Consider the following 27,234-nt stretch of genomic DNA (forward strand, 5'->3'; position numbering starts at 1 on the left):
ATAATAAAAACTACATGGCATTGACATAAAAAAAGACATGTTGATTAATGGAATTGAATCGAAGACCCAGAAATAAACCCACATACCTATGGACACCTGATTTTTGACACAGAAGCCAAAATCATACAATAGAAAAAAAGAAAGCCATATTCAACAAATGGTGATGGCCTAACTGGATAGCTACATGTAGAAGAATGCAAATAGATCCATATTTATCACCTGCATAAAACTCAAGTCAGAGTGGATCAAAGACCTCAACATAAAACCAGATACACTACATCCAATAGAAGAGAAAGGGGGGAAGAGCTTTGAACTCATCAGTACAGGAGACAACTTCCTGAAAAGAACACCAACAGCCCAGGCTCGAAGATCAACAATTAATAAATGGGTCCTTAGGAAACTGCAAAGGTTCTGTAAGCCACAGGACACAATCAAGGGATCAAAGCGACAGCCTACAGACTGGGAGAAGATCTTCACCAGCCATACATCTGACAGATGGCTAATATGTAAAATATATAAAGAACTCAAGAAATTAAACGCCACAAAACAAAATAACCCAATTTAAAAAATGGGATACAGAGCTAAACAGAAAATTCTCAACAGAGGAATCTCTAATGGCTTAATAAAGAAATACTCAATGTCCTTAGTCATCAGGGAAATGCAAATCAAATTTCTCTGACATTCCATCTTACACCAGGCAGAATGGCTAAGATAAAAAACTCAAGTGACAAGACATGCTGGCAAGGATGTGGAGAAATGTGAACACTCCTCCATTGCTGGTGGGAATGCAAACTTGTACAACCACTTTGGAAATCATTCTGGTGCTTTCTCAGAAAACTGGGAATAGCTCTACCTCAAGACCCAGCCATACTACTCCTGGGCATATACTCAAAAGTTGTTCTACCATACAAAAAGGACATTTGCTCAACTATGTTCATAGCAGCTTTATTCTAATAGCCAGAATATTGAAATAACCTAGATGTCCCTCAACAGAAGAATGGATAAAGAAACTGTGGTACACAATGGAATACTATTCAGCTATTAAAAACAAAGACATCATGTAATTTGCAGGCAAATGGATGTAACTACAAAAGTTGTTCCTCCTGAGTGAGATATCCCAGACTCAGAAAGATACACATGGTATGTACTCACTTATAAGTGGATATTAGCCATAAAGTACAGGATGACCATGCTACAATCCACAGACCCAAAGAAGACAAGGAGGGCCCAAGGGAAGATGCTTGATTCTCTCTCAGAATGGGTTTGAATGAAACAGACGTCTGAAGTAGATAGATGGAGGGACCGGGGTGGGAGAGAGGTTGAGGAGAGTAATGAGAGTGGGGATCAGGTTGGGGAAGGGAGGACAGGGAAAGATAACTGAAATTGATGGGGGGAAGCATCTCTGGGACAGGGGAGGCTCCTGAGAGTCTATGGGGGTTTTCCTAGCTGAGACTCCTAGCAGCTGGTTAAAGAGTCTCAAGTTGCCACCTCCTGTAGCCAGGTGGGACTTCCAGTGGAGGGAGGGGGGACACCAACACACCCATAAATCCTTTTAAATAAAATTGTCTTAAAAAAGAAGTAAAAGAGTAAAATAAAGTGGGATAAAGTCTTGCCTATTGAAATGCTTCAAATTAGGATAGCACCCTGTAGTGGGCTTAAATTAAGGCTCTTTAAAATCATATAGCAGCAAGCTTTCCTAGTCCACGTGGCAGGTAGGATTTCTAAAAAGAAAGCTTCTGCAACGATAGCATGTGAATTATAAAGGAAAGAAATAATTTGATACAGTCAAACGTTAGGGTATGGGCTAGGGATGTAGTTGATGGCAGAGTGCTTGGTAGCATGCATGAGATCCCAGAACTTGATCTTCAGCACTGCAGAAGTAAAAATAAAAGTAATGTATGAACTGAAGATTTTATGGAAGAATCAAAGATTGGAAAATATAGACAGATTTATTTAAGAACAGATACTTGATAAGAAACAACTAGAATGAAAGAGACAGGGGAAATGATTATCTTTCAACTAGTGAGGAGGGAAATATCAGAGGATTTCAGCATACAAAGAAGGATGATAATTAAGCATCAAAGTAGTAGCTGTAAGAAGTTGGACATTTGGTAAAGGACAAAGGAAAGAGGAGCTAAATATACACAGATAGTCTTCCAGGGTATCATGAGTGAAATCACTCAGGAAATGAAGAAGGAGGGAATGCTCTCAATTTAAAGGCAGGAGACTGAAAACAGTCAAAAGACAAAAGAGTAGTAGCAAAAGATAATCAAGAGATTGACTGAAAAATCAATTTGTGTACACACACACACATACACACACGCACACATGCACACGCACACACACACACACACACACACACACACACACACACACACACACACAATAAATTGACTAAGTTGTCCAGATAAAGAAATTAAAATTCCTGACACTATATTGGAACCCCACCACTTAGGAAGACCAGGAACTCAAAGCCAGTTAGAGGTCAGCTTGGTCTATATGTTGCATCTCAAAGGGGAAAAAAGATATTTATTTACAACAGGGAAGTTTGGCTGCTAGTTTACTTGACAAGTCTTCCAAGAGTTTAATTTTAGACAAGTTTTGGGAAGAAGAAACATAGTTGCAAGAAAAGCTACTTATTTATTTATGCGATTTTTAAGAAAACTAACTCAATTCTTTTCATACACATTATAAAAGGTAATAACTGATGAAAATGGGTAAAGTTTGACAGAAAGAACAGTGATGATGTGGCTGTCTAAGGAGGTGGAGAGGACACAAAATCATTTCCAAGTGATATAATACTCTGATAGGTTGTGACACTAGGGACAAAGTGCTCAAAATCACTGACAAGAAAGGTTATTATTATTTTGGCAACGGAAATGTTGATGACATTATGTCTTACATAATAGAAAAGGAAATTGTTACAGTTTTATAAGTGCATGAAATTAGGTGGTTAATATCAAAACTATGCAACAAGTAATTTGGAAGCTAGAACTAGAATACATTTCTAGTCACTTAGGGGAGCTCTTGCAGCTCATTAAGCTGTAATCATCCTCCAGTCCCTGCAACTCCTGCAGGAATTAGTATGTGCCAATGTCTGGGTTCTAAAAGTACAAGATAATAAGCACGCCAGTTTGGGTTGCTTATCCATACACACAGCGGTTCGTCATCTGCCTGCCTGAACACTGAAGGTTGTGAATCAGCCTCCTCATGGGAAGCCTCTCTGTAACTCCCATGAACTCAAGAGACTAGACACTATCAGCTTCATGGTAGAATAAGAAATTTGGAAATATAAAGATACTCAAAGTAGCCTTTGAATGACTGTAACTACGATATCAATCAATGTTCCAGATTCTGGTAAAGGTCCATGGATTTTGGTAGCATCCTGAAGAACAAATTACACCCACCTTCTTAAGGAAATAAGTACATTAATTAATGTGAAATGTGTTTTTTATTAAATGTCACAGTAAGATTATAAAAATGTCAAGTTGCCTGATATTTTTAAAGGGCAGTTTTTATGAACAATAATTACTATATACAAGCCAATCTTTTTGGCTGGATAAAGAACCTCAGACTTTGGAGATGAAAAATATCCTGACTAGTCATATAATCTAACCTCTAGTGCATTTTCCTCCTCTACAGTATCTCTGCCTTTGTTTCTCTAAGGCTGCCTGTTTCTAAAATCAAGAAGGAATTGTGTTTCTAAATGTTATATTCAGGGACCATTATTTGGGTTTATGATCTGCACGCAGAATGACTCTCCTCTTTCTTGAATACTGTTGTTCATATCCTAAAACCCTTGCAATTTGAAGGGTCATTTAGTTTGCATTTTGCAGTTAGTCCCACCAACTACATAGCCTATCCTGGATATAGTGGTTGAAGGTGTCATTATACCCTGACTACTAAACCAGATATCAGGGCTCCTTTTTTTCTAATCCCAACACTTTGGAGATGAAGCCGGGAAAGACATGGGTGCAGTCATCCTCAGCTACAAAGTGAGTTCCAGACTAACTTGGGCTACCTGAGACTTATTTCCCAAACAAATCCAAACTAAGCCACCCCAAGAGCAGAGAGGGTCTGAACATACGCAGACCATTATATTATGGACTCTATGATTCTTTTTATTATTTTTTCAGTATCCAGGGCCTTGTCCATGGTAAGCAAGCTCTCTAACACTAAGCAATATCTACATTAACTGCCATGGTTCTTTTAATGTAGCCTAAGATGGCTATCTGGTTTGGATTCCAAATATTTGATAATATTATTATCTTGTGATAAGAAATACATTGACCCTTTTTAAAATAAATGTAAGCACTGGCCTAGGTACCATTTGTACAGTAGGAGGACTTAAAACATAGTACACGCCCTTAATCCCGGCACTCAGGAGGTAGACGCTGGTGGATCGCTTGAAAGTGAGGCCACCCTGGTCTACATAGTGAGTTCTAGGATAGCCATGGCTACAAAGTGGTACCCTGTCTAAAAAAAAAAATAAAAGAAATATCACACACACACACACACACACACACCTTTTTTCTGTATTGCAACAGTGGTTGTGATCAGCAAGGAATTATACAGTTGAATGTTAAAGGAAAGGCCATGGAAACAGCTACAGGTGGAAGATACTGACTGCTTGGGGTGGCTAATACTGGCTGTGAACTTGACATACCTAGGAAGGAGGAATATCAACTTGGTAGAGGAACTGCCTCTCCCAAGTTAGCTGGTAAGAACATCTGTGGGCCATTTGCGTGGATGCTAATTGATATGTGAGTACCCAGCCCTCTGTGAGCGGTACCATGCCTAGGCAGGTGGTCCTGTGCTAAGAAAGGTAAATGGCTCAGAGCAAGCCAGCAAGCATTGTTTCTCTCTAGTTTCTGCTTCCGGCTCCTGTGTTGGGTTCTGCTTTGGCTTCCCCAGATGATGGCCTATACCGTCTAAGATGACATAAATCCTTTCCTCCCCAGTGTTTTTGATCAGAGTGTTTTATCACAGCATCAGAAAAGCAAACTATGACATGTTCATTACCAGTATGCTAGTTTAGTACACAAATTAATGTGTACTTTTTTTGGGGGGGAGGGGGAGGTAAGCAGATCTGGTTATAAAGTAGATTGAGAGCACCCCGTGTAAGTCAACACTGCTCTAGCTGCAGATGAATAATGTAAATGAACTTTCTAATTACCTGTAAGATTTATTTCTAGTCTATATAAAATGTTTGGTTATAAATTGTGTTCATAGTAAAAACTGTTGTAACCTTATAGCTGATTCTTTAATCAGTAGTTGTCATGCTTACAAAGTCTAGCCAGTACACCTTTACTGAATTTTTTATAATGTCAACCTCGTTAAATGTTAATGAGAAAACTAATTAGTATACTGCCCATGCACCTAGTAAGAAACATATTCAAATAAAAATGTTTTCAACAGAGGTTGTAGATTTTCCTGATTCTATTATTTTGCTACCAGCTCTAAACAGAACTGTGAGTGCTTATTTTAGAATAACCCAATAGCCACATGGCATTTTGAAAGCTGCCAATTTTACACTCAAGAGCTTTGAAAAACAGTTAATAAAAATGATTTTTTAGGTTCTATTTTTCAAATTTGAATATTTAAAAAAAACCTTTTGGTTCATTTAAAATAAGAAAGGAAAGATAATAAAACCCAGAAAATGCTATTATTTATTGCTTTAAAACTTTATTCCTTTATCCTGCATAAGGAAAAAAAAGACCCTATACTTTAAATTAAAGAGACCAAGGGAGTGTTAATTTTTAGGTCTCTTTAAGTCACTGAGTTTTTCCTGTGGTACAGATGAAGATATTCTTCTTCAACAACCTTTATATAGTTATAATGTACATCATCTCTTGAGCCTCATGTTTTCAATTCCAAATAAATGCATCTGGAATATTTACTGTGTCCCCAACAACTGTTTTTGCTTTATTAAAATCATTCCTCCCAGTTAAAACGGCCTTCTTAGTTCTCCCTAGGAAACAGCCTCCCAGATATTGATAGTGCTTACAGACAAATGATTTAATTTAAAAAAATGATCCAAATTGGATTTTGGCATAAAGCTCCACAGATGCCACACTGCAATTCTGCCAAAAGCATTTCAGCTATTGTTATTAATCACTGATTTTAGGAAAACTTTGTTTCACTTTATAGCACCTCTGCTAATCATAAATTATATCAGAGGTAGGTATAGAAAATTGGATTGGAGGTTTCCAATATGTATTTCTTCATAGATGAAATAAGTCAACAAATTGCTCTACTGAGCCAGGTGTGGTGGCTCATGCATTTAATCCCAGCACTTGGGAGGCAGAGGCAGGTGGATCACTGTGAGTTCAAGGCCAGCCTGGTCTACAAAGTGAGTCCAGGACATCCAGGGCTACACAGAGAAACCCTATCTAGAAAAACCAAAACATAATAAATTGATAAATAAATAAATAATTGTGCTACAGACTATCCTAGTAATGATATATTTGGCTTACTTGTTTGCCAACTGTTCTAAAAGACTGCAAACTTTGCAGGAACTATGCTTGATCTATTAACCAAACTCTATCACAATGACTAGCTACCATCCCATTTTTCCATATCTGGTCACAGTAAAATTATTTCCAATTTATTCTGTTCCCAAATATAGAATTGGCTCATCTACTAAGTCCCTCCAATCTCTGCTCATAGACCAATATACCTAACATATGAACCCTTTCCTTGTTTATTATATCTTTATCCTTCACACAAGATTTGACTACTGCTCTTAACTGGAATGAGATGCTATGAAAAAAGAATTTTGTTTTATTTATCGCTTTATCATCAGCACTTTAAAGTAGTTCTTGGGGCTGGAGAGATGGCTCAGTGGTTAAGAGCACTGGCTGTTCTTCCAGACAACCTGGGTTTGATTCCTAGCACCCACACGAAGGCTCACAACTGTTTGTGACTCTAGTTCCTTGGGACCTGATGGCTTCTTCTGGCTTCCATAGGCACCAGGCACTCGTGTGGTACACAGGCACACATACAATCAAGACATCCACACACACACACAATTTTAAAAATCAAACAAACCAGTTCTTGATTTTTAGAAGGCATTTAGTAAATACCTGTTCAGTGAATACATAAGCCACCATATTTAAGATTTTGTATTATCATAGCAGTAGCAAAGAGATGAAAATGACAATTTGTCTAACAAAAAGGCAGCACAAAACCCATGTCACCATTATTACAACAGTATGGCAAACATCAAAATGCTTTGTATTACATTCAGCTTACTTTATACCTGAACTGTCCACAAGCAGCATGAGATTTCACCAGCTGAGTTGTTATTCCTTCTTCAAGAATTATGCGTTAGCCGGGCGTGGTGGCGTACACCTTTAATCCCAGCACTCGGGAGGCAGAGGCAGGAGGATCACTGTGAGTTCGAGGCCAGCCTGGTCTACAGAGTGAGTCCACGACAGCCAAGTTACACAGAGAAACCTTGTCTTGAAAAACCAAAAGAAAAAAAAAGAATTATGCTTATAAAAATACTAATAGGATAACCAATACTATTTGTATTTTTAAATACCACTCAGCAGTACAAGAGATACTTAGATCTATAAAAGTATTATTTGGGGACTTCTAGGTTTAGGACAATCATAGATCAAAGGAAACTTGGTCATGATAAATTATTCTAATTCCTTTACACTATTCTGATTACAAACAACAGATGCATAATCCGCACCATAACATTCTCCAGTATTTTGCTCGTGTGATGTTATCATTCTTAGACATATTCAATATTATTACTTCACGTCAATTTTTATATGCAACATGGGAAGATAATTATTAGGGGAAATGGTGTGGAGAGAGGGGAGTGAGGGAGTGAGGAGAGAGGGAGAGAGGAGCTAGCCACTGAGATATCCAGAGAGTACCGAGACTGACTTCTTTGGTCTTTCAGGCCCTAAAATAACATTTCATATACAGATTTTAAAACCCATTTGACCTACACTACAGTGATCCGAGATAGAGACGACAATGTTAATTTCCATTCCATGGATGACTAAGCCAAGCCTTCATTTGTTTAAAATAATGCAACTTGAAAGGAGCCAAAGACATATTAAAGTACCAAAGAAGGTCAAAGAAAAGATATTAGTAAAGGAAATGCAATCACTGGATGGTACATTTGCACACTATGAATGCTGGTCCATAGCTGTATTATTGAAGCAAAAATTCTATAAGATAACTAACATCCAGAGAATTTTTTAAAGGTATTAATTTGTGTGGGTATTGGTGTTTTGCCTGCACATGTAGCTGTGCACCGCATGCATGTCTGCTGCCTCTGGAGACCAGAAGGGGGCGTTGAATCTCCAGGAACTGAAGCTACAGACAGCTTTGAGCCACCATGTGGGTGCTGAGAACTGAACCTGCTCCTCTGGAAGAGCATTACTGCTATTATTTACTAAGCCTTCTTTCAAACTCCCAAGAGACCTTTAAAGATATTTTTTTTTACTTGATTTTACAGAGATCAGATGCTCCAAGGATCAGGGAGGGGGCACAGAATATGATTTGTCCTTCTTGGTGTGTGCCATGTGTGGTCTCCTCCTTCTCCCCCCATTTTTTTCCCAGTTTTTCAAGAAATTGTTTCTTTGGGTAGCCTGGCCAGGCTGTTCTCAAACTCAGAGAACTCAGAGATCCACCTGCCTCTGCCTCTAGAGTGCTGGAATTTAGAACATGTGCTACTACCACCCCACTGGGCTTTTCTTTTTAATAAGCCAATATGTTATTTGACTCTGAGCATGAATGTGTAGGGGGATCAGGGCTTTGCAGACTTATCATAAAAGGGCATGTTGACCCTTTGAGTACCAGACATTTATTGGATGGTTCCTTTGTGACTATGGAATGCAGACGTATTTTGCTAATACATATGCAATATGAACATTTTCTCAGTTGGAATTTTGAGTTGAGGTTTAAACAAAAGAGCACTTTTAGCAGGGCGTGGTGGCTCAGACCTTTAATCCCAGCACTCAGGAGGCAAAAGTAGGTGGAGCTCTATGAGTTGGAGGCCAGGGCTACACAGAGAGACCTTGTCTGGTGGGGGTGGAGTGGGGGCAGGGGTTGGGGGGGAGGAAGAGCAGTTTTGGGTTTCTGTGACATAGACATTAAAAGGCTAGACATTCTCTTCATTATATATATTTAGAGTAAGTCATTAACAGTGATTTTTAAACTTACTTCAAATGTTTTAAATTAAAATACTTACTTCAAATTTAACTATATTCTAATTATTCAGATGCTTTAATTTCAAAGGGACAGTACCAAAATAAGATGGGATAAGGAGGAGGCAGAAGCAGGCTGATCACTGTGAGTTCGAGGCCAGCCTGGTCTACAAAGGGAGTCCAGGACAGCCAAGGCTACACAGAGAAACCATGTCTTGAAAAACAAAAACAAAAACAAAAACAAAAACAAAAAAAAGGAGGGGATAAGGAAAGAGAATACTTTATAATATTTTGTTTTAATGTTTATTTTCTTGTTTGTTCTACATGGAATTTATAAAAGGCCTGCTGATGGTAATTATAAATCTAATGTTTAAGAAGCTGCTCAACACTATTCAGGTATGAAAAATTCAAGAGTAAAGTTCTCTCGACAACCTACCTATGACTTGCTGATTTGCAGGTCCCCCTAAGTCTCCTTCAGCAGAGTACTTACCAGAAGATTGTCTATGTAGTGGCTCTTATCTGCCAAGCAGAGAAAATTGCTGATTTGTGCTTAATAAGCCAAATATGCATAAATTATTTTAATTATATAAAACAAGGCGCTAAATTTAGCTCCAACGGTGAAATCTTTACCTTTATCAACCATGAGAAGGCAAGGGAGAATGTGAGACAACTAGAGAAATCCAGAATAAAATCGTCTATAAGTAAATTAAAAAACAAAACAACAATAACAACCTTAGGTATAACAAAAATGTCATTCTGCTGTGACCCAGGATAATTAAGGAGGCTAAAGTCTGATAAATAGTCAGTAATCTATCATATACCCACTAAAAAGTATCTTAAAATTTAGAAAAAGGACTTTGTGATCTTAATGTCAAATTTGGCTTACCAGAACCATCATTATGAAAGAAAAGCTAGTTCACCAGGCTCAGTGTGGTGGTGCACACATATCATACCAGCACTTGGGTTGAGGAAAGAAAATAGTGAGTTTGAAGCTAGCCTGAGCTATGTAATTAGACCTTCCCCCTCCTGCAAAGAGAACCAACTAACTTCACCAAATCAATACTCGAGAGACAAAATATTGGTTACTGCCAATTAGCACATATCAAAGAAACAAATTGTAAAGTACAATAATTAACATTTCTAGATGATCATTATCATTTCACCATTATGCAGATCTATAAACTATTCTTATAAAGGGGTGACACATATCACAACACGTAAAATAAATAAAATGGACAAAGGCAAGTTTATGCTGGCATATACTCATGCTCTGATGAAAGTTTAGGCAAATGAGTACAACACAGCAAAGCCCTTGGCTTCACAATTTTTACTAAGAAGACAGGAATTGCGCAGCCATGAAAATCAGCATACACTTTTTTTTTCTGGACCAAAAGGAGCCAAACAAACTTTGAAAATGTCTCTTTGCTCCTTTTTGAGTAATTTTATTTAATTTACATGACTTCTGTAGTGATTTCAGGCTTCTTATCACTGTCTCAGGTAAAACAAGCATGCAGAAGCAAACATACAGAAATCTTTGCTTATGTCTTCAGACAAATTTCCTTGTGTTCTAGCAATGGGGAGCTAATAAAAGGGGTAGGTGGAATAAAGAAAAGAAATCCATTCATAATTCACCTGTTTTAAGAAATTTCCATTTAAATGAAGCTGCCATTTAAGTGAAAATTGTTCTCTAAATAACTTGTAATTTTTTTAAAAAATATTTTTTATTTATTTAATTCTAATTTATGTGTGTTGGTGTGAGGGTGTCAGATCTTGGAGTTACAGACAGTTGTGAGCTGCCATGTGGTTGCTGGGAATTGAACCCGGGTCCTTGGGAAGAGCAGGCAGTGCTCTTAACCACTGAGCCATCTCTCCAGCCCATAACTTGTAATTTTTAAGGATCAGGAAAAAAAAGTAAAATGCTGAGTTTATTTTCAGGGCAATTTTTTGTTCCCATACTGTCTGGAGCCCCCTTTTAGAAGTTGGGTAAGATAGGCGTTACTTGTAAACTTATATGTCTTATAGGGCATATGAATTTGATCCACATTAGGGGAAGCTTGCCTTAACATATATATACATTTCTGACCATTGTCTTCCATTTTACACTCTCTATAAAGTAGGCACCATTTTTTTTAACAAAAGAGGGAACTCAACATCACTGAAGGCAAGAAACTTCTTCATTCAACCTTCAGTCATTTGGTTCTAATTATATTTTTTCTAGTAAACTAGCTGATCCTCCTAGTCTACTTCTACCCCCTCTGAAGCTAGCACGTTAAAGGCAGGGAATGGAATTATAATTGTAGCATACAATAGTGCCTTAAGAATGCATATATGAAATAATTGGACAAATGTCATCCAACAGATAAGAAAGGAGAACAGGATCAAAACTCAGGTCTTCAGATTTTTGCTTTTTTTCCTCCACCCCTAAATTAAGTCTGGTCCACCACTTCAAGGCCCTAATACCAAACCAGGAATTACCATGAAAACCAGATCTTGTCTCCCCAAGGTCCAAAAGTTTGAAAGCCCCTGTCTAAGATGAAGGATTTCAAAATAGCATTCTTTGGATTCTTCAGAAATGGGCAGGGTTTGAATTTTTTAAATTAAGAACTGTGGGAGACTGGATTAGGAAAGAGGAGTTGAACTTCCTTCTGTTTAGTTGGTTTGCTTTACACATCCTTAAAAGGGACAGCGCCAAACTCAATGGAGAGAAATGTATGCTTAAAAGAAACAGATTCCAAGGACTGAAAACTTGTAGATAAATAGATAGATAGATAGATAGATAGATAGATAGATAGATAGATAGATAGATAATATCAAACGATGCAAAATTGGCAGAGGTGAGTAATTAATTCTGAGGGCAACTCCTCCACTTCCCCAGCATCAAGCATCCCCATGTCCTGACCCAAATCTCACATGAAGCCTCTCTCTCAGGGTGTGACCGGAGCACCTCATTCTCCCCATGTCCTCACAATGTCCCCTACACACATGCACTCACTCCCCCAGGGAGTGTGATTATTTTGTATAGGTTTTGGAAAAAGTTAAGCCCACAACAGCAAGCCTGCTCTCATCGCCGGTCTTATAATAATCTAGCTAGCACACCGGTCATCAGACCCTTCCCACATGGGAAGCGACCCACCAGGTACGGGATTCCCCCCTTAACTTCTCCCATCCCAGGCCCGACCCAAAGAGCAAGTGTTAGTCCAGTGCAATACAATTGGGGCTCTAAGGTAGCAGCGGAAAGGTGCTGGCGGGAGCAGAATCCTCAGTCGGTCGCCGCGGGTTTAGGACGAGGCGGCGGGCAGCAAGGAGTAACTGTTTGCCTCGCTACCTCCTAAGTGACAGTGGGCACAGCCCTAAAGCAGGTGTGCTGGCCACAACTACTGGCTACCGCTTACCTGTAAGTCCCCCTCCGCCTTCTTCCCCGTAGCCACGACGCCTTTGCAGGACAAAGTACTCGTTGGATCTTTCCATCAGCCACAGCTTCAGCGCATTTTTCAACAGCACTTCCTCAGGCTTCAGCCACATCTCGAAGAACTTTGTGTCGCCTCAGGAGAGGCGACCTATTTGTCCTCCTTACTTCTCCCCTCCCAGCCTGTCTTTACCCCTCCACTTCTCCCACCAAATCTTCCTTCGGCAGTGGCGCCTCCGGAGGCTTTCCACACTTCCCCCAACCCTGCCTTCTCTCCCACGTAGGCAGAGAGAGTGCCAACTCCCTCCCACTGAGCCACCACCAGACTGGGAAATAGTCCCGCTTCGCTGCCTCTTGGGAGTTGTAGTTTTCTCTCCCTTTTCCTTTACACATTGACTTTTAGAGCAAGACTACATTTCCCACAATGCACTGGGTAAGAGTTAGGTGGGTCGGGGGCGCCTTCTAAGCTGTCCCGCCACCGGCTAAGTGAGTTTTGCCCGTGTAAAGTTAAAATCATTTTTTTCCCTTCAAATAAGCTGATCTCGGGTATGACAGCAGTGTCTCTAGTTCTTTTTATAGTGACAGGATTAATTTGTTGAAAACAAGGTTTCCGGCATTTTTGAGTAACGGCCCATTAAGAAAGCAGTAGCCTGGAGCAACTTCCATTTATTTAGCTCCCGCTAGGTACTAGGTGATCTCGCAGGTAATCCTCACAGAAAGCTTTCGAAGTAGATCCTCTGTTTTGTTCGCCAATAAATCGAAAGCGCTAGCAAATGAAGTGACTTATCCAAGATCTCACAATTGGTGATAAGATTGATTGTTCAAAAGTCTTGCCTAAATTAAACTCTTTATGCTAATAAGAGAAGAATATAAATTGCAGAAGTCATATCTTCTTCACCCGCATATGCGACTCTCCCTTCCCCTATGCTGCCTCTGTTTAACTACTGTAATAAATGATCGAACTTCTCTAGCCTAACTTTTTGGTACCTAAACTATTCATAAGGGTATTTTCTTTTTCTAAAACTGTTCTAAGAAAAACGAAATTCTTTGTAGGGTAGGCTTCATTTCCTGATAGCTTGCCCATGTTGCACAACTGCTTACACACTAAGATGAAAGAGGTCAGCTGTGGAAGGCTTGTTTTTATTTGTTAGGATAATTCAATCCCTGGAGCTAAAGAATAGAAGGAGAACGAAACAGGCTTATGGGAGGAATTCAGCAAAAGGTCTAGACAAGTTGGCAAGGATTCCAAAATGAAGAACTAGGGCCACATGGAGCACACTCAGACTAGGAGTCCTGAAGGCAGTGAACTCTGCCCTGGAGGAGTGTCTCCAGGTTACATCTTCCAAGATGTGGGCCTTTCTTTTGAAGCAGAAAGTATTTTTGTGGATGAAAAACACCACCATCACCACCACCACCACCACCACCACCACCACCACCACCACCACCACCACCCAAACAACAAAGACAACAAAATGAAGCCCCAAACCAGGACAGTCTGGGATTCCTTACTACCAAAACACAGTAGGTAGTCAAAGCAGCTCTCCTCACAGTATGGAAGAGGACCCAGGGCCTAGACATGATGTGTTTCCTAGTGTAAGGCCATCCAAGTTTGAAGGTGTATTAAAGTACATCATTTTTCCTTTTCTTCACAGTAAAAGGTCAATAAATGTAGCCAATGTAGGGGTCTTTTGTCTTCCTTTCTTTATACAGTTCCAGCCCCCATGACCTATGGTTATTGTGGGGCAAGGTGCATCAGAATCTGATGGTTCCTTTCCCACTACTCCGAACCCAGCCAGATCCTAAACCCAGATGCTCCTTTATAAGATCATGCCTATTTGAAGCTCAGAGCAGGGCAATTTGAACACTTGCTTTTGTGAAAAACAAAACAAAACTTCACTGATTGTATAAAGAAAACATTTTTTCCCCAAATTGAATGACATCTATCATGTAAAATTTTTGTCTGGGTCATAATCTACTTCAAGTCTTTGCAAACAATTCTTTCTCTAAAAACACATTAAAGATAGTATGACTTTCTATTCACTGTTCAATTGTGTGTGCTACTGTAACTTAGGGATTACAAATGATCTTGAATCTCACCGTTGGTATTTCCCTGACACTTATTGTATAGCATGCCGTGCTCATGAATAAGCCTGTGCTTTCTTTTCTGTGCTTTTTTTTTCTCATGTTTAAAAATGCAGATTCAGAGACACTGTTACTTTCCTGAGATCTTACATTTAAACAAATGGCAGAGCTGGCATCTGAACCTGCAGTTATGCCTACAACCCAAACACTGTATCATCTATGCGTGTGTTCCATAGACACAAATGCAGTGTGCTCAGTGCAAAACTTCCTTCTCTCAAATTCCTCCAAATTTCTCTTAGTTCGGACCACTACTGCTTACCAGGATGTTAAGTAAGAACTTTGGAACAGGCTTAGATTTCTTTCTCTTGTTTACTGTCTCCCTACCTGCACCGATTTGTGTCTGTGTGTGTCTCTCTCTCACCACACACTCCTGTGGTTAAGGATACCCCCACATCATGTTATTGCCATACAATTTAACAGCTTCCCCGTTCACCTACTTGCATTTGTTCTTATTTAGTAATATGGCATGAGGGTGTATTAGGCAGAGGCCAGTCTTCTGGATGACTGCCTCTTCTAACTAGTGGCCTCAAATATCTATGAAAGAATGTATGAGGGAAGGAACGCCCAAAACTCGTTCCAGAGACTGTGATATAGAAAGGTTTCAGCTGTCATTTAGTTTCTTGACTTATCTGAAGTGACACTAGCTAAGTTTATGGTTTTTTAAAAATGTGTATAGTAGGTTTGGGTGAAGTAAGATTAAAAATGTGCATATTACTGTTTGAGGATGGTCATTTAAAGCATTGTTATTCCAAGTGGGGATCCCAAAGCAGCAGCAGCTGATCACCTGGGCGCTAGAAACTCAGAGCCTCTTACCCTACACTAGACTTGTTCAGCTAGACTGTAAGTTTTAACAAGGTCCCCAGGTGATTGGTGGGAAGATAAAGTTGTAGATGCATCAATTTAAGGCAAATGGGATATTTGAAAATCAAACTACCACAACTTGGTGGCCATTAAACGTGTTTCCATTAAGTCCCTCATAGGCATCATTATTAAAAATGTAAGCTCTGCCACCATAATGGGGTTTTATTGTTTGTTTTAAAAAGACTCTATTAATACCTGTTCATTAACATTTTCTGGTAATTTCTGACAATGGTAAAAAAAATGGGGATAACATTTGTAGTTCCAGCTAAAAAGGGAACTGGACATATTGTTAACCAGCCATAAACACCAACAAGTATACCCATGAGTGCCTTACATTCATGAAATTACTTCCATATTAAAACAAAGTTGCCTGGCAAGGTGGTACACGCATGTAATCCCAGCACTCAGGAGGCAGAGGCAGAGGAATCTCTGTGAGTTTGAGGCCAGCTTGATCTACAAAGTGAGTTCAGGTCAGCCAGGGCTACACAGAGCAACCCTGTCTCAAAAAGCCTAAATAAATAACTAAATAGTTGAGGACTAGAGTGGTTTCTCAGTGGTAAATACTGCATTAACCAAGAGGACCTGAATACAAAGCCTAGAGCAGCTATTCACACCTATAATCCCAGAGCTAGGTTCCAGGAATGGAGACGGGGGATTATTAGGTTTCGCTGGCTGAGTTCAATGAGAAACTTCATTTCAATGGAATAAGCCAAAGAGTGATAGAGAAAGATACCTGATTCCTCCTCTAGCTTTTGTACATGCCTTCATGCATATACAACACACACACGCACACACACACACACACACACACACACACACACACACACTGAAAGTTGCTTCCCAAACTTTTCACTGAAGTAGCTTTGTTGGTAGAGGACAGCACTAGAGGTCAAAATGATCATCACAATCATTAATTTTTATTCTCACATAATGTATTAATTCAACTTTATATTAGTTATTGTGCTTAAGGTGTAAGCATTAACTCCAAACAAAAACAATGAGCAAAGTAAATGACTAGAAAATTAACAGTCTGAGTTGATAATTCTTTAATAAAATATTTCACAAATAAACAATATCTATATGTACAGAAGGGAGAGGGAATATTTCTAGCATTCCAATTGTCTCTATAAATGTTTTTTATTACATTTTCTGATCCAGTGTAGGGTAAGTTTAGATTTTAAATATAAGCCCCACATTCTACTAAATATGTTCTCAGACACTCTATTTCTTATGTTTACACTCACTGTACAAACATTGTCTACTGCTTCTGCTAAAAGAATAAGTCTATGTTGTGACTCTCATGTGAGAGCATAATATAAAGTCTGGTCCTGAAGGTAAAGTATATCAAGTGATAGTAGCAGGAAGTAATACATTTCACAGGTGGCATGGCATGGAATTCCTCTCCTTGATATATACCAGGAGACTACAAAATGTGCACGTAGAGAATGATTTGTATATGAATGTGTAGGCCAGTATTTTCTATAATGACCCAAAAGGTGAAATACCCCATAGATGCAGCAACTAATAAAAGGATAAAAAAAGCCAGATACTCATGTGATGGAATATTACTCAACAATGAAAAGGTATGAGTGATTGGAATTGTATGCTACAATGTGGGTGAGCCTTGAAAATATTATGCTAAGGGCAATCCAGTCACAAACCCTTTATTATACAATTCTGTTTGTATGATATGTCTAGAAATAAGCAAATCTATAGAGACAAAAAACAGACTGGTGAATGCATGTGTGGGCTGGAAATGGGAACAGGAATTGACTATCAGTTGGCATGAGGGTGGGTTCTGGGATAATGGAATAAGGTTCTGGATTCAAATCCTGACAGTTATGTTAACAAGTTGGGATTCCATTCGCCAAAAAATCATAGCTCAAGCTCTGGGAGGTCTAACAGCCTTTTCTAGAGACTACATGTGCCCACCCATCACTACACAGATGTATATATTTGGACACATATGCAACTCTTTTAATTGTTTTCTAAGTTAAAAATACCTTTCTCACTGAAACAGCTTGCACAGGGCCTACGTGGGTCTGCACCAGTTCCTCTGCACATGTATTACAGCTTTCAGTTTCATACTGCTTTGAGACTCCTGACTGTGTGAACCAGTGGGTCTATGATAATTGTGCCTGCTCTTGGGGCTCTTTCATTTTTCTCTTGGCTTGGTTTGTCCAACTTCAGTATGATGGTTTTTGTTTTATTTTATATTTCATTTCATTAAAAAGAAGTCAATCCTTAGATACAAAAAAAAACCCTGAAAATGGCCCCCCACAAAACTTAAACTCTCTAAAAATATAGGGAATACTTGCACTGCAGGCATGTTGTCATATAAAGCATATGTACACTGATTTTGATAACCATGGTCTTGAGGTGATCCAAGCATTTGTGTATTCTTAAAATGTTTAACAAAAGAGAATATATGTTCTGATTCATTAACAACACACCACCGATCACACAGTCAAAAGAGAAAACTAGAAGAAAGCTTTAAACTACTGAAATGATTTCTAGTGCCACGAACGGTATAAATACAGATTGGCATGAAGATCTCTTAACCTTGCATTTTATTGCTGACCCACTTTATTATTTACTTTGTTGACATTTAAAACTAATCCAGTCTGTTCAGTGAGATTATAATGGTGTAAAGTATATATAAAATTCACACTACAGGTTTATTCCGTACTGATCAAATATATCAATGACCATTTATACCGATCTATTCTTTCCTCTCAAAACTAAGTGTATTGTATACAAAAGTTAGCCCATGATAGCTAAATTGAATACCAGATGCAATCTTTCATTGGAATATTTTATTTACATTTTATATTTAAAGAGAATCAGTACAAATTGGGGCATATTTACAGCATTTTCAAATCAGTGTACAAGAATGCAATGGTTTCATCCATTATATATTCAGCAAACAAAAATACATGTCTGGTCTATTTTGGTCTAAATTCTGCGGGAATTTGTACTGGGAACAAAACTAATGGACAAGCCACATAAAATAGAAATAAAGTGCATTTTTCAAATAGCTCTATTTAACTTTGGTGGTTGAAGCTTCAAACTTTATATTAAGGCACCTGGAATTCCATTCTTCCCTTGATTCTTTTTCAAACACCAACAAAATGCATTCACAAAATTATAGATATATGGACAGAATTTAAATTTAATGTAATTAGAGCCCATTAGGCCAAATGTAAACTCAATTTTCAAAGTTAACCTTGTTTGGAAATTTTTTTCCACAGACAAATCTCACAGAACAATTTCTATATATGAATTCTGCACAGTAACCAGTTACCAATTTTCTGTGATTTATTCTGCTATTACTATTTTTAAATGTTATGGTAGTTTCTATCCTATGCTTTTGAAAATTTCAAGTTTGAGAAATAGTTTACAACATTTTTGTAAGAAACTTTTTGTGTCTATAATCTTGTGTGGTGTCACTAATATCAACCAACTCAATTCATATTTTCTGACAAACTATGCTCAACACTCACATGAAGTACATACACAGCCTAATTTTAAAAAGAAAAGGTTAAAATGAATATTTGCTTTAATCTTGTACTATCAACGTAATGCCTAAGTTTGCATTGCTTTTTACAATTCCAGATCAATATAAGCACCTGGAGACAAACCCTGACACATATAGCCCAAGCTAAAATAGTAATATTGTTTAATTATGATGCTATCATAAAATAAAGTGATCACAGCTACACCACATTTTTAAAGCAACATATTTTATACGAAAGTTGTTATAAATGAAAAACCTGACTACTTATAGACAGTTTTGAATGTTTAAAAATGTTGCTATCACTATCATCAGGAGGGACTTGCCTATGAAAACCATAGTAAGTTTGTGGAAAAGGTTACTAGGTTAAATATGTCAAGCCATTTACCTATAGTATAATATCAGTCATCTCAGTTTCCTTCTTGTTTTAAGTTTACCCAGTTCATTCATAGTAAACTAGGCCCTGATTGGCAGTCCTGTTATAACTAACGATTCAAGTTTTCTATTGACAGAGTTTATGATTTAATTTCTCGAACAGCAGTCTCTTGATCAGGAGCTTCATCTTCTTCAAAGGTTGGGTTGTCAACATGAGGAACAACATCCACTGCCACAGAATTTGCTTCATGGTTTACCAGCTGCAGATTTTCATCTGGAAACAGAAGCGAATATGTTAGGATGATTATACCTTTTTCTCCTTTCAAGGCAGAATTCTGCTTTCATTTCCAGGAAGGCTTCTTTGTTCGATGCCATTATCCTCTTATAAATCATCAGTGTATACTCATACTGACTGTCTGTTCCTTACTATATGACTTTTTAAAAATCCAAGTGTAGGGTGCCCTCCTGTATTCAATGCACTCAGGGGATGAGGCATAAGCATTCTTGTGCCTTCAAGGCTAGCCTGAGCTACGTAGTAAATTTCAGGCTATCCTAGGCTACAATATAAGATTCTGTCCCCAAAAATACCTCACAATTTATATTGTTTCCCGTAAGACACTTTTGGCATTATTGACTTATGATTCCCATTTTTTGATTAATGTATACGTGTATACTTTGACTTAGATTATAAGCTCATTAAAGGCAAAAATTACATCTTTTGATTATTTTCTTTCCTAAATATAACAGTTCTTAAACCTGGCGGCACATTACTATCACTTGGGCTATTTGGACGTAGTTGTATAGTAAATAAAATACATAACCATCCTAAGTGAAAAAGGGTAGTGGATGAACAAAATGAACTCAAAACCTCAATAACTTCGTGCCATATGGCAAAAAAAAAAATAAAATGGATTGTCTAGTAGCTGCTGAAAGTATTTTATGTTTATTCTAGAATTGAGAGGTTCAGTAAATATATTTTGGATAAGGAAAGCCCTTCTCTTTTCACTGTCACTAAAAGGAATTCCAGGTAAGGCCGGTAGATAGTCTGCAGTGCATCCTGTGGTATGGACCTGCAATCATATCCAGCCAGCAATAGAAACTCCAGATACCATCCAGATAAGTGGGAGAGGGACAGAGAAAAGAAGGGGAGGGTAAGCTCTGGGAGCAAACATGTGCTCCCAGCCTTGTGCTTTGAAAGAACTGACTGTAATAACCACTCACTGACAATAAGTGTGTCAAGTGTCCACATCTTGGTTTTGATAACAATCTCTAAGACCTCATGAAGAAATGGCAGATTCTGAAACTGGGGGCGTATACAATTAACATAGATTCTAGCCTAGCTGTCAGCAAACTGTCTCACAGAGCCAAAGCCACAATGAAGAGTGATTGTCACATAAAAAAAGTTTTCAAGACAAACCAACCTCTCCAAAAAGACATACACAAAAAGAATATGCAACAGAAAAATATGTGACCTTTAAATTCTAAATATTTACTACCTGGTCCTTTAAAGGGGGAAAATCAACCTAAAACTGAAAACATGCTATGGTATGCAAAAATAAGGAAGCCAAAGGAAGAAAGAACCCAATTTAGCCAAGTTTCTGAAGACAGAATCAGGGACTTTATGAGCAATGGGCTAATCATAAACTAAGAAGGAATAAAAGAAATATCTGTGCTCTCAGTCTATTAAAATAACAGGATAATATATAAAGGGAATGGCTCTTCCTTACATTTGAAAATTAGTATGTGTGGGAAGAATGCCAGATATAGAAAATCACTATTTGTTGACTATGTCAACAATAATTATAACAGGAAGTATCAATTATTATGAACGTTGGCCCGAAGAGGAGCCATGAAAAACAAGAAATGTACATAGTTTCCAAGCTTCTATCAAAGAAATATTTAATAATTACAAATGGAAAATAGTAACTTTAAAGGGAAGAATTTGGCAGACAGACCCCTTAACCAAGTGAACAAAGTTAAAAATCATTTGTAATGAGAACACTGTGTGCCTCATAATGTGTGCTGCTGGCTGGGACACAGCTTCACGTCTCTGGCATTCTTACCAGAAATGGCCAGGGATTTAATTACCATGAAGCAGACAAGGCTAAATAAAGGGACATTTTATAAAGTAACAACAGAAAAGTAATTTTCAAAAGTATCAATGTCATGAAAGGCAAATAATAAGGAATTGCCATAGACTGGAGATCCAGGAGCCAGACAAGTACATGAAATGTGGGAAGCTGAGCAAGGGCTGTAGTTAACATTTCATCAGGCCATTTCCTACGTTCCATACAGGTATATGGTTATTTTAGATTTCTCATTTGCAGAAGCTAGGAAATGGGTAAATGGCCATTATCTGTACTATTGCTGTAATTTATTTTCTCAGTTAATCTGAAGTTATTTCCAACTTAAAACAAAAACCACCTGTAATTGGGCCCCATCCCTCATGCATTCTGATTTAATTGTTCTAAAGTGCTGTTTATATGCCATGTTTTGTTTTTTTTTAAACCTCTCCATGTGATTCTGACATACAGAGAGGTTGACAATCAGGGGCTTTACTGGATGTGCCCTGGGTGTGGTCCCTGTACCAGAAGTATCAGTACCACCATGAGATTTGCTAGAGATACAAATTCTCAGGCCCCACTCCAAACCCAAGTCAACAAGTCCTCCAGGAAAGTAGGTATGTGTTTAACTTTGAAGACAAGTATTCTAACAGAACTGATCCCAATGATGTGCCACATAGTGAAGTGGACTATGCATTTGCAAAGTTATAAAAATCAAATGTCACTATAATTATCAGTGACAAATATGCAAGCTCCCCAAACCAGCAATATACAATCACAGACAAAATTGGATATGATCTAAGTGGTCATTTATTCAACACAAATTTACATATCTTAGGTAGCAGAGTGTGCCGAGTAGAAAACAGGTTAATATAAGATGCTCTAGAGAATATAAAAATTGTAAAAAAAAAAAAATTGTGTGATACAACTTAGTTCCCTAAACAGAAATTTGTGGATGTGGCTATTCAAGTTGAATAAAGGCTTCTTAAAGAGCCAGAAGCAAGTCTCCAAAGGGGAGCTGGTGTTAGACAGGGAAAGGAAGAATGGAAGCACAGCACAGAGAAAAGCAAGTAGCTCAAACTGCCCATATGTATGGAAGACTGGAAATTAGGGGGACAGAATTGAGAGAATAAATTGAACCAACAGGGAGGAGGGAGTGAAGAATCTTGGGAAGAAGGATGTTTAAGGCCTCAAAGTGAGTGTCCCTACCATTCTCCCAGGTAAGAATGGAGGAGGAACATGGATCGTTACTTCATTTGCCATTCAAATGATCTGTGTAGTCTCTTCTGTTTCCCCACCCTCCTAAGCAACCCCCACAAGAACTGAATGCAATGAAGCAGGATTGAATTTTTTATATAAGAAACTAGCACAAATTATATTATCTTTTATCTTCACTGAACTCTCTGACCACACAGTTGAGGGAACACAACATCATCTTGACAAAGAGACAATGACTCAGTATTATATGTAACAGATAATTGAGATTCCTATGAGTGTACTCAAGGAAATATCTGGAAATTAGATTGCAATAAGTTCAAAGTTTGCTTTTACACGGTTGTGTGCCTGGTGACAAGTGGTATCTATGGTCCTGAGAACCTTACAGAGGAGCAAAGGTTGATGCCATGCGAGGCTGACCTGTTCACGAATACCATGGTAATTAGCTCATGCCACTTTTACATTAAAATCATCTTACTTCAAAGTAAAGACCGAGGGGGGAAATTTCCAATCAAGAAAATCATGGGGCTGCCAGGTGAGAGGATCAGGAATTCAAGGCCAGCCCGGGCTACATGAGAATCTGTCTTGAAAAGACAAAAACTGAACAAGCATGTAAGGAGCAGACCCTCAGCTCTCTGGAATCTCTGAAGGTAGGCAGATGTGATTTATGGGTTTTGGTAATGGCTTAAACTAAAATGTACTTCACATCTCATGAAATGTATTCTTTTAACTATATAATTCAACTGGGGATGTAGCTGAATAGTGGTATGCAAGAGGCTCTAGTTTCCATGCCCAACAATACAAAATAAATAAATTAATACATTCATAAAATATACATACATACATACATACATACATACATACATACATACATACATAGTTCAATGGGTTTTGTCATAAACACAGAATTTTGAAACCATCACTACAGGCTAATTTTATTTTTAAACAATTTTTAGAATTATTTAGTTTTTGTAGATGAGTGTTTTGCCTGCATATATGTATTTGTACCATGGTGCCTTCAGAGGTCAGAAAAAGCTATGTGATGCCCTGGAACTGGAGTCACAGATGGTAATATGGATGCTAAGAATCAAGCTCAGATTCAATGCAAGAGAGTACTCTTAACCGCTGAGCCATCTCACCAGCCCCTACCTAATTTTGAACATTTCTGTCTCTCCCAAAAGAAATCCTTTATCTATTAACAGTCATTTCCCACCTTCATCCACTGACTGTGCTATCTGCCTATAATGGTGCACCGGGACTCTCCATATAAACAAAATGGTAAGCTGGTCAGGGTGGGGCAGGTTTGTGATCCTAGCACTTGGAAGGTGAAGGCTATCCTCAGCAACATACCAACTTCGAGGGTAATCTGGTTTCCATGAGACTCTGTCTCAATAAACAAAAGCAAACAAGCATACAATATGTGATTCCTTGTGTCTGGAAGCTTAAAGAATTTCCAAGGCTTATGTCTGTGTAGCATTCACCAATACTTTTTTCAAGAAAAAAATTAATTTATTTATGGCGTGCATCCATGCCAGTATGTATAAGTCAAAGAAGACCTTAAGAGGGTTCAGTTCTCTCCTTCCTATGCCTGGCACCTTCTGTTATACGCACACAGCAAATTTTGTTTATTCGTTTGTCAGTTAACAGATGCATCCTTTTCGACTTTGGTGCTAGTAAGAACAACGTTGTTGGGAATACTCATGTACTAGTTTTGTTTTGTTTTTGTTTTTCAAGACAGGGTTTCTCTGTGTACCCTTGGCTGTCCTGAACCCACTTTGTAGACCAGGATGGCTTCAAACTCACAGAGATCCACCTGTTTCTGCCTCCTGAGTGCTGGGATTATAGGCGTGTGACACCAGGCCCAGCATCATGTACTAGTTTTTGTGTGGGCATATGTTCTCATTTCTCTTCGCTTAAAAATACTTAGGAATGGGGAAAAGAAGAAAAACATGGAGAAACTGAGGTTAGATGAAGACTTGATATGATATTTTTATAAGTAATTCTAAAAATTCCCCCAAATTTCTCCATTCGTGTAAAATTCCTAGGCTATAATAATAATTCACATGAATTCCAAAAACAGTAGGTTCAGTCTTAGTTTTTAACAAGTGATTCATGCCCTAAAATTGTCAACAGGTGGCAGCACATACCATTGTTAAACCTAGTTTCCTACCTGCAAGATGGATTCCTGAGAAGATAGGACATAAAATCTAGCTTTCGTAAACCAAATTCTTCTATTATTTCAGGAGTCATTTAGCCTACATTCTGATTTATCTGTAATAAACAATGGCATCTAAAGTTTAAAGTTTCTCCTTCGCCTCAGTAAGTAAGAAGTTAATGAACCAACATTTAAACGGCTCAAAGAGCAGCTTTCCAACAAAACTCTTCCTTTATGAATAATCCCAAGCCCACCTGCGTGTCTTCTATTTTAGATATATCTGAATATGTATGTACTCTTCTAATATGCATATACTTTATGGCAGGAGTGCATCTTTTATTGTGACATTTCAAACAGAAGAAAACCTTGAAATTGCATAATGGAGAAATGGAACAACTACTAAAATGCAAGAATATGTGGCCAGATGTGTGGTCCACAGTGGATTCCGTGTGATGAGCTCCCTAGCCTTCAGCACTGTGCTTACTTGCTGACTGCACGTGTTCCTCCAGAGGTGGCTCATCTGCTCCCTGTACAGAAGCATATCCAGATGATGCAGTCTCACTGCGATTGTCCTCTTCATGGGGAGAGGCGGTATTAGATGCATCATTAGACACAGGAACTTGTAAAGACACTGATCCATCTTCAACATCCACCTTTGGAAAGCGTTTGAACAAAAGAGGTTTGGAGCACATGCATTACAATGACATATGTTTATGATGATATGGTGATAACTCAGAGCAATATTTCCTAGCCTTACAACAATTTCTAACCCATTTCATGATCACAAAAATCTCTTGCTGGCCCCAGTCACAGTAGCTGGGGTAGGAATTAGCTCTACCAATGGGGTACAACGGCTGGTACAAAGTAGGCACTCAAAATACATTAATATATAATTCTGTCCCCCCAAAAGATCTGAGAATTGCTCTCATCTGCAAATTTCTGTTAATACCACACTACTTAAGTTCTCTCATAGAAAGAATATAGCAACATTTACCTCAATTCCTAGAGCTTTGAGAATGTCACACTTGCACATGGGGCAAGTCCTGTGTTCTAAAAGCCACGGGTCCACACATGTCTTATGGAAAATATGACTAATGAAAGAGAAAAGAGGATTTAGTTATAAGATATGAAACAACAACACTTACACACACACACATACACACACACACAGAGGGGGGGATACTTAGCTTTTGCATGGATGTCTTTTCCCCTTTTAAACAGGCCATTAATAAAGGAGCCACAAGAATAGATTTTTGGAGATTTTATAATATAGAGGCCCCATTACTCTAGCCTCAAAAAGCTATTTTTAGTATTCATAAACTTGAAAATGACTAATGCTACCTGACTTAAATCTGTTGGTACTTCAAATGTCACAACAGTAAAATGATCAGTTCCCTAGCTCTAAATGGAGTCATCATTCTCAGTAACAGACTGACTGATACAGTACTGAGTACACCACAATATTGACGCTTTAGGTGGTGGAATTTGCTCCAAGAACACCACTAGTTATTAGTTTAGATGAAGCATGTTAAAGAATCCTCCAGAGAGGAGTAAGTTTTTGAAAACACCTAAAGAATAAAGACTTCAAAATAGTGCACTAAGTTGATTTTAATTTTTCTCAGTAGGAATGTTAGAATGAGTTGAAAATAATCAAGTACTAAACACGCACGCGCGCTCGCGCGCGCGCGCACACACACACACACACACACACACACACACACACACACACACCTGACTAGGTTTCTGTTTCCTGAAGAGAAAACAAACTGTTAAGAACAAATTGTACTGGATTTTGGAAACTATACTTGAATTTAGTGCTATATCAATTTGGAAGCATTCAAAATAGTTTTCCTTCCTTGTGTTAATTTTGTGTAAGTTTTTTTTTACAGATATGAAAGAAGATGAGACTTACTTGCAGGTTAGGATGCGCACCAAATCATTTGGTTTATAGAGCTCGATACACACAGCGCAGCTATCTCCATCAGGACCAATTTCCTATGGATGAATAGTTATTGTTACTCCAACAAGGAAAAGTAAATTAAACTTCAGAGCTAGACCAGCATATGCCTTTAACACCTAGAAATACCTATAGAAGGAGAAACTTCTTATCACCGAGTATGCAGCGGTAAAGTTTCAATGGGTGACTTAAAATTTACTGACGTTGTGAGGAGGTAAAATAATGAAGCCAACAAACTGAAGAAAGAACAAGTAAATCATGTAGTAGTGACTTCAACTCTTTTTCCTGACTTTAAAATTCATAAAAAGCCATTTGTAAGCTTTATTGTTATGTTTTCTTTGAAAGGTATAATTTACATACAGTTAGTCTACAG

At 38.2% G+C, this 27,234-nt stretch overlaps 2 protein-coding genes across 4 annotated transcripts in view; both read right to left on the reverse strand.

Annotated features, from left to right (window-relative positions):
- Positions 1-12,864, reverse strand: part of TBC1D8B (TBC1 domain family member 8B) — a 72,386-nt gene extending 59,522 nt beyond the window's left edge. The window contains exon 1 of one of the 2 annotated variants that reach the window (XM_084788776.1): positions 12,566-12,864. In XM_084788776.1, the coding sequence (XP_084644902.1) occupies positions 12,566-12,695 (130 nt within the window). In that variant the 5' untranslated portion in view covers positions 12,696-12,864. The remainder of the gene's footprint in view (positions 1-12,565) is intronic. The other variant, XM_084788777.1, reaches the window with a different exon arrangement.
- A 5,519-nt stretch (positions 12,865-18,383) lies between these two features.
- The window catches only part of RNF128 (ring finger protein 128), a 104,505-nt gene continuing 95,654 nt past the window's right edge, over positions 18,384-27,234 (reverse strand). For both annotated transcript variants that reach the window (XM_084790736.1, XM_084790735.1), the window contains exons 4-7: positions 26,817-26,899; positions 25,899-25,995; positions 25,389-25,557; positions 18,384-19,745 (exon numbers count right to left, since the gene is read on the reverse strand). In XM_084790736.1, coding sequence (XP_084646862.1) covers positions 19,612-19,745; positions 25,389-25,557; positions 25,899-25,995; positions 26,817-26,899 — 483 coding nt within the window. In that variant the 3' untranslated portion in view covers positions 18,384-19,611. The remainder of the gene's footprint in view (positions 19,746-25,388; positions 25,558-25,898; positions 25,996-26,816; positions 26,900-27,234) is intronic.

This window comes from Acomys minous (assembly GCF_964271855.1).
Source record: "Acomys minous genome assembly, chromosome: 7".
NCBI lineage: Eukaryota > Metazoa > Chordata > Mammalia > Rodentia > Muridae > Acomys > Acomys minous.